A 15,718-nucleotide genomic window follows, 5' to 3' on the forward strand; every position below is an offset into this window, starting at 1 on the left:
ATTAAATAAATCAATTAAAATAAGTTGTAAATCATTTAAACATCGATCAACCATCATCAATCACGGTCTCACTACATTTTTATTGGTGCCGTGACCAGGATTCAAAGTCATAAAGTGTCATTTCCGAGGGGAAAATTGCCGTAAATAAGATACTGCTGTGTTATTAAAATTTCTAGGACTCCAATTTATTTGATCGTTCGATACCCGAGATTGAAGGTTGTCGACATGGAAAACAACAGGAACACCGGAAACGCCGGAGCCCCACCGCAAGAAATGCCGACGTGGTTCGTTCGTTGGTTAAACTCCCAACAACCAAGGAATGTGCCAAACTTCGCGGCGCCATCGACGTCGACAGCGGTTCAAAGACCGCAAGCCATCCTTCAGGTACGTCCAAGTACCAGCGCCGCCGCTGATGTCGATGGTTGGCAAGTCACTCCACTACCTAGCGACGGGACGACTTCGCCAGAACCCGACCCGGAAATTCCGGTAGCTCCGGAACCAGCCCCTCTTGCGAGCCCTCTTGTGCAAGAGCCGGGAAGTTCGACCACATCAGCGACTTCGGGAGCAGTGATGGCCTCACCACCTATGCCAATCACAACAGACAATGTGGCCGCAATTTCCGGAGTACTCCGGAGCTTGCTGGATCGCCCACTTCCAGCTCCTGAACGACCATCTTTCGAAGGCCTGAAAAGGCAAAATCCGGTGAAATTCTTACGAGCCATTGAAGAATATGGACGTTTTTTCGGGCTCGACTCGCAGCGTCTTTTGGGAGTCGCCATGGATTGCTTGAAAGGCAATGCCAAACATTGGACGGGAATATTCCAGAAGAAGTGGCGTGGTTACGAGGACTTTCGACGGGACTTTCTCCGGACCTACTGGTCGGCCAAGCGTCAACGGGACATCAGATTTCAAATCGCTACAGGCCGCTATGACGAAACCAGGGGCACGATGCTGTCGCATTTTGCTTATTACGTCGACATGGCGAACATGTTAACAACACCTTTATCGGAGGAAGTGTTGCTGGATGAATTACTGCGTCACTTCCCCGAAAGAATACAGTCGTTGTGGGTATTAGAGAAAATCTGTACCACCACGGATGCCGCCGAATTCCTGGCAGCTCAAGAAATTCCGGGACAAAATCCGGGAGAGAAAACCAACATCGCTCCCAGGGAACGACCCCGCGCAACAGACCACCAGCGGCGTAACGAGCCAAAGCGCCCGCGGCCAAACATTGACCGCCACGAAGTAACTCGTCCTGCGGCTCCTGCAAATCGTGGAAATGGTTTCCCAAAACGCTCAAGTGACGAACAACAATGGCGCAACAACCAACCCAGCACCAGCAACAACCGTTGGCACAATAACAACGGAAACAACAGCAACAATCACTGGCGCAAAAACAACCCCAACGACAACCGCAACAACACAAGTTCGAGAGCGCAGGGTGAAACATCACGAAACTCCAAGAATTCGGGAAACGGGGGCGGAGTACAGGACGGGGCCTAAAGTACTCCGGCCAGCAGCACGGCCCACAAAGCGACAGCAGGAACCAACAATTGAGGACGGGAGAGAAACGTAAACGTTCAACTTCGTCACAGTCAACAGAAGGGGAAAACGATGCTCGACCGCGAGCATCCCAGGTTAAGTTAAATGTTTTTTCTATAATTAAATCCGCTGCCGCAGGTAACAACAACATACAAAGGGTCGTGCCGGAGATTAAGATCCAAATCTCTCAACAACAATCAGTCACCGCGCTTTTGGACACCGGAAGTGAAGTCAGCTGTATTTCCGAAGAAGTTTGGTCCAAGTTGATCGAGACCGGAAACAAACCGCCCACATTACCGGTTACCTCAATCCATCTTCGTGGAGCCATCGGCCAGCGAAGTTGCCAGGTTGTTATTCAGTGTTACCTGGAAATCAAAATCGACGAACATCTCTACCCCGTCGTGGCGCTTGTCGTTAAAAATTTAATCAAGCCAACCATTTTGGGAGCAGACTGGCTAAATGAACAACGCGCGGTCATCGATTTCGATAACAACGAAATCCTTTTGAGAAACGGGGAGAAGCACCACAGTTTTCCGTTTAGAAAAACCACGGAGATACCACCGGAACCGGAGGATTATGTGGAAGATCTTGTTGGTCACATCGAAGTCAATCATTCGGCGCCGATCACGACTTGTAACAAAAAGCAACACTTAGAGTCACCCAGTGCCCTACAAGCCAAGGTGGACCCATTAAAAATTCCTGAGGCCGAGAAACGGAAATTAATACACCTGCTGCAAGAGTACAGATGTATCTTTAGTTTGCGTCCAGGGCTAACACACAAATACACTCACGAAATAAAACTACACGACAAGACTCCCTTCTTGAAACGACCGTACCCAGTACCTTTTGCTCTACGTCCTGCCGTCGACGCCACAATTCAGGAAATGTTAGACTTGGGGGTGATAAAACGTGAGGCGTCACCTTACGCAAGTCCCATGACGGTAGTGAAAAAGAAAGATGGAACGGTGAGAATTTGCCTCGACGCCCGAATGATCAATTCCAAAATGATCGCCGATTGTGAGTCACCACCCGCTGCTGACGAATTATTACGTCGATTTCACGAAATTCGCTACATGTCCACCATTGATTTGAGATCGTCGTACTGGCAAATCCCACTTTCGCCAGAAAGCAGACAGTACACCGCCTTTCTGTACAACGGTCGCAGTTACACATACCAAGTCCTACCTTTCGGGTTAAAAACTGCTGTGGGTTCATTCAGTCGTGCAATGGACGTAGTGTTAGGAACAGAAGTTCGCGAATTCGTCGTGAATTATATCGACGATTTGTTAGTGGCTTCCGAAACGCTAAACGAACATTTGGAACATCTCCGACAAGTTTTCGAAAAATTGAAGCAAGCTAGAATGACGATAAATCTCGAAAAATCCAATTTCATACAAAAGGAAGTGAAATTTCTGGGGCACATTCTCACAATCAACGGTATCAAAGCCGACCCGGAAAAAATCAGCGCCATCCGAAATTTTCCGGTTCCCCAGAAAACTAAACACGTTCGAGCCTTCCTGGGACTTTGTAATTTTTATCGAAAATTTTGTGCTCGATACAGTGCAGCCACACAAGACGTAAACAAACTACTTCGAAAGGGTGAAAAATGGAGATGGGGACGAAATGAACAAGAAGCTTTCGATCGTGTGAAAGATCTGTTCCTCGAAGCTGTGTTGTTACGTTACCCCGACCTGAATAAAATATTCTACGTCCAAACTGACAGTTCTGGTTACGGATTGGGGGCGGAATTGTATCAAATTCAGGAAGACGGTTCGCGAGGTGTGATCGCTTTTGCAAGTCGCTCTTTGAAAGGACCCGAACTCAACTACACGACTACAGAAAAGGAATTACTCGGCGTCATTTTTGCCTTACACAAATTTCGAATCTACATCCAAGTCACAAAAATCATCATCCGAACCGACCACCAAGCTTTGAAATTTCTGAGCCGTTGTCGTTTGCTCAGTGAACGCCTAACTCGATGGACTTTGATACTAGGACAGTACGACTACGAAATCGAGTTGGTAAAAGGAAAGGATAATGTAGTTGCCGACATCCTGTCACGATACCCGTCCGACGGTGAAGCCAGTTATGAATATCCACGTGAACAACCAATAGTTGCAATGTTTGAAGTCAACAACACACCTGAAATTCTCCAACTGATGTCCGATCTCAAACAACACCAATCAGATGATCCTGTTTTGAGTCAAATAATTGCCAACAAACAATCCGGTGCAGCTGCTCCAGATGCGAGAACTCAACGGGTTTGGTCCCAATATAATTTCACAAATAATGTGTTAGTTCACAGATCTCAAAATTCAAACGACGTTTGCCTGGCCATACCTGAGAGTTTGGTAATTAAGCTCGTGGATTACCATCACCAACTCCTGGGCCATTTCGGGGCAACCAAAGTGTACAATTCCATGAAGCGCGAGTACTACTGGCCGAACATGTATCGTACAATTAAGAAACGTCTACGAAGTTGTGACCTTTGTCAGAAGACAAAAAGTTCCAACCGTCCACATCAGGGTCCATTAACGCCAATCCTTTACGACCACATTGGAGACCTAGTTTGCGTCGATTTCTATGGGCCTTTACCAACAGGTCGATTGGGGGCGTCCTATGTATTTGTGGTCATTGACGTCTTCAGCAAGTTTCTCAAACTTTACCCACTGAGAAAAGCCACCGCCAAAATCGCTGCCAAACGTCTCATAGAGGATTTCTCTGGGTACATCAAACCCAAATGTGTGTTAAGCGACCACGGGACACAATTTATTTCGAACACTTGGCAGAATAGTTTGAGAGCTGCCGACATTCAACCAACGCTCTCGTCGATTCGTCACCCAGAATCGAACCCTAGCGAGCGCGTAATGCGGGAGCTGGGGAGAATTTTCCGAGCGTATTGTAGAGAAAACCACACCAGTTGGGTCAACCATTTGAGCAACATCGAAGATTGTTTGAACTACGTGCCACACATCAGTACCGGATTTTCTCCATATGAAATCCTGTACGGCAGAACACCACCAAACCCACTAGATGCAGTCACATCGGGTTTACTGCCTGTACGTCCGCCACTCACGAGAGAAGAAATTCATGAAAAGGCTCGCGAATACTTGAGACATCACGCGAACTTACGGCAGAAAAACCAAAAGGGTGAAGTTACCGTACTGGAAATTGAAGATTGGGTCCTACTGAAGAACAAAGTGACTTCCGATACCAGAACCCACCAATTCGCCAAGTTCATGCCTTTGTACAGTGTTCCGTACAAAATAATCGCCAAGCCTCATCCAAACACATACCAAATCGCCGACCCAGTGACGAACGAAATTAAAGGTGTATACAACATGACAAATTTGAAATTCTACCACCGACGAGACGACTAAAATAAAACCGCAAGAAGTTCATGAGGGCCAATCTCGAGGCGTATCTACCAATTCGAGCGTTTCTGACATTATGGGCGCATCCACCATCTGGTGATTCCACCATTCCGACCACCAACCAGAGGACAGCAAACCTACACGCGGTGTCTTACGCTGCATCTACGAAGCAACGCAAGACAGGGGGCGAATGTGATGATCGCGGTATTTAAAATTTTATTTTATTAACCAGCGCAAAATATTCGGAGTCAGTTTAAACGTTTAGTTCTTTGACAATATTAATTCAACTTCAATTCAAAAGTTGCAACAAATTTTAATTTAACTTATTTATTCCTTTGTTAGCATTAAAATGTTTAGAAAATTATCGTTCCCACGAAACTTTCCAAGAACTGTTAAAAACGTTATAAATCGCCAAATTGGGTGGTCGAAAGGCCATGTGTTTTAACAAGTGGATATGCAAAGATATGGGGGTTGGCGACGGCCTGGCTCTGCACCACAGTCGCCCAGCTAATCCAATGATTTTCTCACAAAAGCATAATTAATTTACTTTCGTTTAAAATAGCCAAAATTTATTGATAAACCTAAAATTAAATCCAAAATTTTGTTTAGAAATTAACTAGTCACGTTTCAAAAAGAAAGGAATTTATGAGCCAATTTAAGGCACGTTGATGATCAGTAAACAACTCGAGAAAGAATCAAAATTTCATCTTATTCAAAAATTCCCGTAACGTTTCGTACCAAAAAGTTGAGTCTTTATGCAGTGTACTCCAGTCATCAAATAAAATTGAATAATTTATTTTATTCGGCGTAATTGTTAACAAATTGTTGCAAAACTTCAAGAACGAATTGGTCGATTGAAATTCATGTCTGTTAACTAGATTAGTATAGCCAAAACGACGTTGGTCAAGTGCCGCTTGAATAGGGGGTGTTGACAAATTCGTTACAGAACAGAGCTTTTTAAAAGAATATCAAATTACAAGCACACATGTGCATTCCTTATAAGAAATTGCAGCGAAATTAACGTTTTCTTTGTTAAATCAACATCAGATCACGAAACCAGTAGTTTAGAAAAACACGCGAAATTTTTCTGAACATTTTGATGTAAAATTTAACCCTAATATTTAAGGGGCAGCCGTCGAAATTCTGGATGTATAAATCATTCTATTTAATTAAATTATTGTAAGCAAAAAAATTGCATGACACGATTGCTGCCCGTTACTAACATAATCCTAAGAGGAAAGTAGACAGGAAAATCCCTAAGGAAATTGGAGAAAAACGCGGAAATGTTAAAATAGTACCGGTGTAGTACTGGGGGCGACATCTAACAACGGGTAGTACGACCAAAATTACAGTTTCCTCACGGGGTTCTTCCTTATATTTTCTGTGTTATTTAAACAAACAAAATTTGTTGTTACACAAAATTCATTTCATTGTGTTCCCAAAAACAACTTCAGACCTGACAACAACCAATTTTGGAGTTTAATTTCTCTTTCAGGATATTTGGGGAAATTCCATAGCGTTCTTGTATTGTATTCAGTTCAGATCGACGATTACCAAATTTAATGTTTAATTATAATGAAATTGTTAATCGGAAAACACCCCAGCTGTTAATTAATAATAATATTTAGAAAGTTAAACAAGGTTTGATCAAATGCCAAGACATCATAAGAGTCAGATTTGCAAAATTTCGCATATGTGGAAACTACTTAACAAGGGTAGTGGGGTAAGCGAGTGAGTGTAGCTTACGCAAGATGAGCCCTTGACTTTAGGAAGGATTCGATTTTTGACGGTCTTTCGAGGTAGTCGATTGTCGTGTTGCCCTTTAAATTTTTATAAATTTAAAAACATCTTCGTTTACCTTTTAGTGCGTCTAAATTGTACTAAGTGCATTTAAGCGTAATTTTAAATTAAATTAATTTAAATTCTTGAATTAAGTGATAGCGTTAGTGATTAGTGAGTAAGTTAAAAACGAGACAAGTTTAGTGTTCGTTCGATTAGGTAGTGCTGCGAACTACAACACCTGGGAAGCAGCTAACCCCCTGCGTTAGGAGGATTAAAATTTCTAGGTAGGCCCTCAAAAGGATTAATTAATTTTTTATTCATTTAATATTATAATATTAAATCATTTAAGTCATTTCGAAATAGTGATCATTATCATTCATTTCATAAATTCTCTCGTAACCACCAAGTTATTAAGCATCGGAAATGCCGAAAAGACCAGTAATTATTTAAATTCTTGTGCTTCGTACTACGTCAGCTATATAAATTTTAAATAAATCATTTTCAACTTAAAATAACTCGCAACAAACAATTTCATATTTTTCAATTCAACCATCCCACCTTTAAATTACAATATTAAAAGTTCTTTATATTCTTTGCTTCTAACTTCTAAATCTGTTACGACAAATTTGAGTGAAACGGCATCAAACAAATATTCAACTACAACAAAAGTCTAAATCCAAAACCCACGGTGCTATTCAAACTGTTGTACACAGATAATTTAAGGTTGCATACACCAAAATATTACGAAATAGAAGGATTTGTTGCTAGTTAAGGATAGGTTTAGAGTAGAACGATTTCTCTTCCGCAACGCGTTAGGCGATAAAGCAAAAGAGTGTTTCTCTTTTGCGTCCAGATCAGAAATTACAGGCTCGTGAGTTGGCCATCTTCATGGGAAGAGTCGTAGTCCCCGGGGACGCTCTTCCCCAACTTTAACAAGGTCTAAGACGCGGTGGCAGGTCGTAGTTTCCGCCCGTTGTACTTAGAATGGACGTTGTAATTCCCGTCCCAACGGCAAGTACTTCCACGTACTTGCAGGCTACTACGGACGATCGAGCAGACATAATCATCCGTGATTATCTGTAATAAACTGATATCGCGACATGGCAAAGTTCTGCACAAGTCTTTGTCAAAGCTCGTGGACGGAAAACTTTAGAGAGAAATTACTTCTACATTTATTCAGATTGATTTGTAAAAGCTTGTATGTCCGGGTTTTATTCGTAATTCATTCTAGGTGTTGATCACCTGACTTTTACCGGAGACGGAATTTCGGCACTAGGGCGCAAAATTCAATGCGATGCACGTATCAAAGATTCCGCGAGCATGTTATAATCCGCCTTTGGTACAAGTAATTTAGAAACGCGTTGTCAATTGCCTGGATCCTATGAGTTCGAGCAATATCATCTGAAACGTAGGTTAATTTATTTGGACATTATCGAATTAAATTAATTCATGTTAAATATTAACGTCATATCATATCAATAAAACTTTTTCGTATCACTCAGCAACTTCGAAACTATTTACTTGGAATTTCAAACGAATTGTGGTTACGACTCTGAGATATGTTTTGACGACATTACTATACAAAAACAAATAACAATTGGCCAAATTTGATCAAACTTTCATAACCATTGATTATTGTAATCCATCCAACGGAATATTCATTATTCTTGTAATAAATAACTTTGGAGGAAACTTGTGGTTTAAATTTCTTCTCCCATGCGTTTTGACACTACTTTGAATCCGGACTTGCGTTACGGATAAATCCGGAACCCTTTCTGATAAGAATTAAGATCAAATTACGATATCATTATAAGAGTGACTTCGTACATCAAAACAACACAACGTAGGTAAGTGAAATGATCATGTAGCGTATCAATTAACTAGACGAGCCAAACCATTTCAAAAAAAGAAAACAAAAGTAAAATTCAAGATTAATTAAATAAATCAATTAAAATAAGTTGTAAATCATTTAAACATCGATCAACCATCATCAATCACGGTCTCACTACAGTACCTTTACCATATAAATGGCACACTCCTGAGTGTAAAAACCTCAACCAAAGATCTAGGGGTCATTGTAAATGATAAGTTAGGATGGTCAGAGCAATGTCTAGCATCAGTGGGTCGAGCGCGTAAAATGTTTTATTTGCTAAAGCATGTTTTTCCAAATCCTTCAGTCAGTTTTATTTCAAAGGTGTACATCACTTACATAAGGCCGCATTTGGAATTTGCCATTCCAGTCTGGAGACCTTATTTGTTAAAGGATATTGATTTGCTGGAAAGAACTCAGCACCTGGTAACTAGATGGACACACTGTTTAAGACAAGTTTCATATGAACAACGTCTTGAAATACTCAAAATACCAGATCTACGTGCTCGTGAAAACAGGGCAGATGCAATTCAAATTTTTCGGCTTACTCATGGTTTATTTCCTGGAGTAACACGCAATTTCTTGCAAATTCAAAATCATGACAGACTTAGAGGTCATTCTTATAAGCTGAAAAAAGAACCATTTAAGACTACCGTTAGAAAGAATTATTTGACAAATCGTGCATTTGATATATGGAATGGCTTGCCTGATAACGTTGTTGCAGCTGTTACTGTTTCTTCCTTCAAGAATCAATATGACACATTACAATAATTAACATTAACCTTTATTAATTAACTAATTTAACTGTAGATTAAAATTGTATTTCATTTTTCATTATTCAATGGTGTTTTATTTAACACGAAACCGTATTTCTTGATATTTTGCTATAAAGGTGTTAACCTCAGCAAAGAATCTATGTTAATAATAATAATAATAATAATAAAGTGTATTGTGGGTTGCATTTTTTAAATTTCGATTTTGATTTTGTTGTTACTATTAAAGAAGGGGTGTTTTTTTATGGTAATATTTTTTGTTACTGTAAACCACTTGGTTATATATTCGATGACCAATTCATAATTCAATAATCTTTTTTTTTCAAACGCTAAAAACTCCCCCTAATGGTAGGATTCTAAAAAGTAAAATAGGGGCCTTATGTATGCACTGAAATACACAATATAAATAAATGTGGTAAATTTTCCTTTTTTTTAATTCTTTACGTTTTTACCTTTAACTCACCCCTTAGTGATAAGAGGTGAATTTTGTTTAAATTATCTTTATTTCTATTTCAAAGGGTACTTGCACGCTAAAACCTATATTAATCTGACTGTATTTGTAATTTTTTTTGTCAATTTTAGGGGTGGCTTTTTTAAGTAAGTGGTGTTTGTTTTTTATAATTATTATAATATTTTTTCTTATTGTAAACCACTTGACAATTGATTCGAAGAAACTTATGGAAATGTAAAAACCTTTTCTTATAAAAGTTAAATAGTCACCCCCAAAGAGTGAAATCCAAAAAAGTAATATAGGGGCCCTTTGTACGCATTGATATACACAATATACCTAAATGTGATAAATTTTTGTTTATTTATACCTAAATGTGATAAATTTTTGTTTATTTTTATTCTTTACATTTTTACCCTTAACTCACCTCTTAATGCAAAGGGGTGGATTTTATTTAAATAAGTTTTGTTTTTATTTTAGTGGGTACTTGCACGCAAAAACCCATATCGATCTAACTGTATTTGTAGATTTTCTCGTCACTTGAGATTTGTAAGTGTGTTGTCGTTTGTTTAATATTAAGTCCAGACGTTCCAGGCTTCTCCATGGTGGATACTCTCTGCCTTAATTGTCAATCGGTATAGAACGGTTGAATACTTGTTATTATTGGAAGAGGATTGCCGAGAAATTTGTCTTCAAATTCTGGAAGTGTATTCCAGTCGAAATCATCATTCCATTCGTCGTAGATTTGTAGAATAATAGGTTGCAGTGGTTCATCTGGGTTATGTTGCATAGTGTGTGGCCGTGTATTATTTGCTACAACATTCCGAAATACGACATTTCTGGTAAACGTCCTTCCATTGCGATAGTTATATTTTCCTTGTTGAGGTCCGTTTGTTATAAACATTTTTAAATTTTCTCCTATCCCCACTCGACTCATAGCTACATACAATTGGCCATGCACAAAACATGGCCCATCCAGGTATATGCCTACTTTGTCAAACGTTTGTCCTTGTGATTTATTTATAGTTATGGCGAATGCAAGTTATACAGGAAACTGTTTTCTAATCATAGGCCGAGGTAAGCCAGTTCCTTCGCTGTTTAAATTATCTTTATTTCTATTTCAAAGGGTACTTGCACGCTACAACCTATATTAATCTGACTGTATTTGTTTTTTTTTGTCAATTTTAGGGGTGGCTTTTTTAAGTAAGTGGTGTTTGTTTTTTATAATTATTATAATATATTTTTTTATTGTAAACCGCTTGTCAATCGATTCGAAGACACTTATGGAAATGTAAAAACCTTTTTTTATAAAAGTTAAATAGTCACCCCCAAAGAGTGAAATCCAAAAAAGTAATATAGGGGCTTTTTGTACGCATTGATATACACAATATACCTAAATGTGATAAATTTTTGTTTATTTTTATTTTTTACATTTTTACCCTTAACTCACCTCTTAATTCAAAGGGGTGAATTTTATTTAAATAAGTTTGGTTTTTATTTTAGTGGGTACTTGCACGCAAAAACCCATATCGATCTGACTGTATGTATATTTTTTTTTGTACACTTTAGGGGTGTTTTTGATAAGGAAAAAGTATTTAATTCTTAGTTGTTTATGGTAATATATTTTTTTTATTGTAAATCACATGACTGTAGATTTAATGGTAATTATAGGAATCCAGTAACATTTTTTTACAAACGCTAAAAACTCACCCTCTAAGGGTAAAATTAAAAAAAAAGAAATATATGGCATTGAAATACATACAATACTTGTAGTAAATGTGGTAAATTTTCAATTATTTAAATTAGGTTAATTTTTGTTTATTTTTATTTTTTACGTTTTTACCCTTAATTCACCCCCAAATACAAAGGGGTGTTTTTTGCTAAAATATTTTTTATTAATATTTTAGGGGCTACCTATATGCAAAAACCGTATCGATTAGTCTTTATTTGTAGATTTTTGTTTAATACCTCACCCCCAAAGGGTGAAATCTAAAAAAATAATATAAGAGCCTTATGTACGCACTAAAATACACAACATATATAAATTTGGTTAATTTTGTTTTTTTTTAATTTTTACATTTTTACCCTTAACTCACCCCCAAATACAAAAGGGTGGTTTTTGCTAAAATACTTATTATTAATATTTTAGGGGCTACCTATATGCAAAAAACCGTATCGATTAGGCTTTATTTGTAGATTTTTGTTTAATACCTCACCCCCAAAGGGTGAAATCTAAAAAAATAATACAAGAGCCTTATCTACGCACTAAAATACACAACATATTAAAATTTGGTTAAATTTGTTTTTTTTGTAATTTTTACATTTTTACCCATAACTCACCCCCAAATACGAAGGGGTGGTTTTTGCTAAAATATTTTTTATTAATATTTTAGGGGCTACCTATATGCAAAAAACCGTTTCGATTAGGCTTTATTTGTAGATTTTTGTTTAATAACTCACCCCCAAGGGGTGAAATCTAAAAAAAATATATAAATTTTTCTCTATAGCTCGAGTTCTCTGTTAGCGGGTATAATAAAAATACGCGCCCTGAAAGTACCGCCGCCAATATTTGTCGAATTTCTGGTTGTATAGTTTTTAAAACCAAACTGATCTTTTGGACCTAACGTAATAGAATTTGAGCTAAATTGATTATTTCAGGCTTAACACGGTGTAAGTTGTTATGTATGATATGGATTATATTAAAAACATTTGTCACAATTAAAAACATAACATTTATTAAATTGTTTTAACATATGTTTTTCAATTTAGTAAATATAAAAGGTTTTATAAAGAATCTTCGTCATCGTCACTTGAGATTTGTAAGTGTGTTGTCGTTTGTTTAATATTAAGTCCAGACGTACCAGGCATCTCCATGGTGGATACTCGCCGCCTTAATTGTGAATCGGTATAGAACGGTTGAATACTTGTTATTATTGGAAGAGGATTGCTGAGAAATTTGTCTTCAAATTCTGGAAGTGTATTCCAGTCGAAATCATCATTCCATTCGTCGTAGATTTGTAGAATAATAGGTGGCAGTGGTTCATCTGGGTTATGTTGCATAGTGTGTGGCCGTGTATTATTTGCTACAACATTCCGAAATACGACATTTCTACGACATTTATACCCTTAACTCACCTCTTAATTCAAAGGGGTGGATTTTATTTAAATAAGTTTTGTTTTTATTTTAGTGGGTACTTGCACGCAAAAACCCATATCGATCTGACTGTATGTGTATTTTTTTTTGTACACTTTAGGGGTGTTTTTGATAAGGAAAAAGTATTTAGTTCTTAGTTCTTTATGGTAATATATTTTTTTATTGTAAACCACATGACTGTAGATTTAATGGTAATTATAGGAATCCAGTAACATTTTTTTACAAACGCTAAAAACTCACCCTCTAAGGGTAAAATTAAAAAAAAAGATATATATGGTCCTTATGTACGCATTGAAATACATACAATACTTGTAGTAAATGTGATAAATTTTTAATTATTTAAATTAGGTTAATTTTTGTATATTTTTATTTTTTACGTTTTTACCCTTAATTCACCCCCAAATACAAAGGGGTGTTTTTTGCTAAAATATTTTTTATTAATATTTTAGGGGCTACCTATATGCAAAAAACCGTATCGATTAGGCTTTATTTGTAGATTTTTGTTTAATACCTCACCCCCAAAGGGTGAAATCTAAAAAAATAATACAAGAGCCTTATCTACGCACTAAAATACACAACATATTTAAATTTGGTTAATTTTGTTTTTTTTTTAATTTTCACATTTTCACCCTTAACTCACCCCCAAATATCAGGCGTTCATTAAAAAAAAAACTCGCAGCATGCGTTGAATTTTTTACGTATTTCTTAGCTAGTGCCTATGGTACAAATTTGGCATTGTATTGTTGGTTGCCTATTAAACCAGAACCTGACATTTTTTCGTTCCCGCCAGTTTCCACCAAAACGAGCTTGGTTTTTGTGTGATTTTCTGTGGTTGTTGTTTCTGTTTTCCGAACATAAACCGAATATACCAAATAAACCGAATAAAAAAACAGTATTTTTCAATACTAAATTTCGTGTTTTCTTGATTTGTAATCATGGTGTATACCAGTGAACAAAAAGCCTTTTTGTTGGAAAGTTATTTCCGAAATGGAGAGTAAGTGAACGGTGTTTGGAAATATTCAATTCAACCGTGCCTGGAGGAATTTCGAGAAGCTTTTCCTGAGGTTATCGTCTATGAAGAATTTAAAAACCCTTTTCACTGAAATGTGAGCTTGTCTCGTGGAACTGCGTCCACCTCGCGTACAACAGAACATTTTCATGAAGCTGTGGAAGAACCTCTTCATCCAGAAAAATAGGTGTTTGGGCGGCTATCAGCAAAAGAAGAATTGTCGGTCCAATTTTGTTTCAAGGTTGAGTGTTTTTTCGTAATGTTAGAGTTAAAACTACAGTTTGATGTAGTTTTCAGGAACACTAACTGCAGTACGTTATCGCGAAGAAATTCTTACGCCTTTTATCGAAGAACTTCACGATGAAGAATTACGAGATGGTTTGTTTCAACAAGATGGTGCAACAGCGCAGTGCACAGCAGAAACTTCAGACTTTCTGAGAACGTTTTTTGATGACAGAATAATTAGCAGGAATACAGCAAATGATTATCCCCCAAGATCATGTGATTTAACGCCTTGCGACTTTTATCTTTGGCCACGCATTAAAAATTCAATTTTTGTTACACCAATTCCAACTATTGATGAATTAAGACGACGCATTCAACAGAAAATTAATGAAATTAACGAAAATCCACTTGAACTGACTAATGGGTTAAACAGTGTTCGAAGGCGTTGTGTTATGTGTGTTGAGCAACAAGGAAGACATTTCCAACAGTTTTTATAGTTAATAAATAAATATTTTTACGAAAATGTGTTATTTTTTAATTGTCAAAAAGTAAGGTTATGAAATCTTTCAATTTGACAAGTAAGTGCACGAATTAATCATAGACATACAAAACAATTGTTTTTTAATTTCAAAGCACTCTAGAGTTTTTTTTTAAATGAACGCTTGATACAAAAGGGTGGTTTTTGCTAAAATATTTAATATTAATATTTCAGGGGCTACCTATATGCAAAAAACTGTATCGATTAGGCTTTATTTGTAGATTTTTGTTTAATAACTTACCCCCAAAGGGTGAAATCTAAAAAACGAATATAAGAGCCTTATCTACGCACTAAAATACACAACATATTTAAATTTGGTTAATTTTGTTTTTTTTTTAATTTTTACATTTTCACCCTTAACTCACCCCCAAATACAAAAGGGTGGTTTTTGCTAAAATATTTATTATTAATATTTTAGGGGCTACCTATATGCAAAAAACCGTATCGATTAGGCTTTATTTGTAGATTTTTGTTTAATACCTCACCCCCAAAGGGTGAAATCTAAAATAATAATACAAGAGCTTTATCTACGCACTAAAATACACAACATATTTAAATTTGGTTAAATTTTTTTTTTTTAATTTTTACATTTTTACCCATAACTCACCCCCAAATACGAAGGGGTGGTTTTTGCTAAAATATTTTTTATTTTTTTTTGTCAAATTTAGGGTTGTTTTTCGAATAGAAGGGGTGGTCATTCCACATTTATAAAAATTATTTTTTTAATCTTACGCGCATGTCTATCGATTAAGTTAAAAAAACTTTAAAAATTTAATCATGACTTTGTGACTTTTATCCAGCTCAAAGTCCGCATTAGTGGTCCGGGTGGTGGGGGAAGTGACTTTTAGATCTAATTGAGATAAAAATCTGTTTTTTTTTCATATGTCGGGGGAGCATGACCTAAGCACTTTAGAAGTTGTTTGATGATTGTACGCCCTTTAGTTACCGTGATCTATGGACGTTTGGTGGGGAAAATGTACAGGTCAGACGCGCATGCGCATGC

At 37.1% G+C, this 15,718-nt stretch overlaps 1 protein-coding gene and 1 long non-coding RNA gene across 2 annotated transcripts; both read left to right on the forward strand.

Moving 5' to 3' along the window:
- The first annotated feature begins 225 nt into the window (after positions 1 to 225).
- Positions 226 to 1,503, forward strand: LOC135267343 (uncharacterized). Its single transcript, XM_064359605.1, has one exon. The coding sequence runs from the start codon at positions 226 to 228 to the stop codon at positions 1,501 to 1,503; it is 1,278 nt and encodes a 425-aa protein (XP_064215675.1).
- Positions 1,504 to 13,595: 12,092 nt separating this feature from the next.
- On the forward strand, positions 13,596 to 14,702 carry LOC135267340 (uncharacterized). Its single transcript, XR_010335778.1, has 2 exons — positions 13,596 to 14,193; positions 14,243 to 14,702. It is a non-coding gene; the product is annotated as an uncharacterized LOC135267340 (long non-coding RNA).
- The last annotated feature ends 1,016 nt before the right edge of the window (positions 14,703 to 15,718 follow it).

Source organism: Tribolium castaneum, chromosome 11 (assembly GCF_031307605.1).
Source record: "Tribolium castaneum strain GA2 chromosome 11, icTriCast1.1, whole genome shotgun sequence".
Lineage (NCBI taxonomy): Eukaryota > Metazoa > Arthropoda > Insecta > Coleoptera > Tenebrionidae > Tribolium > Tribolium castaneum.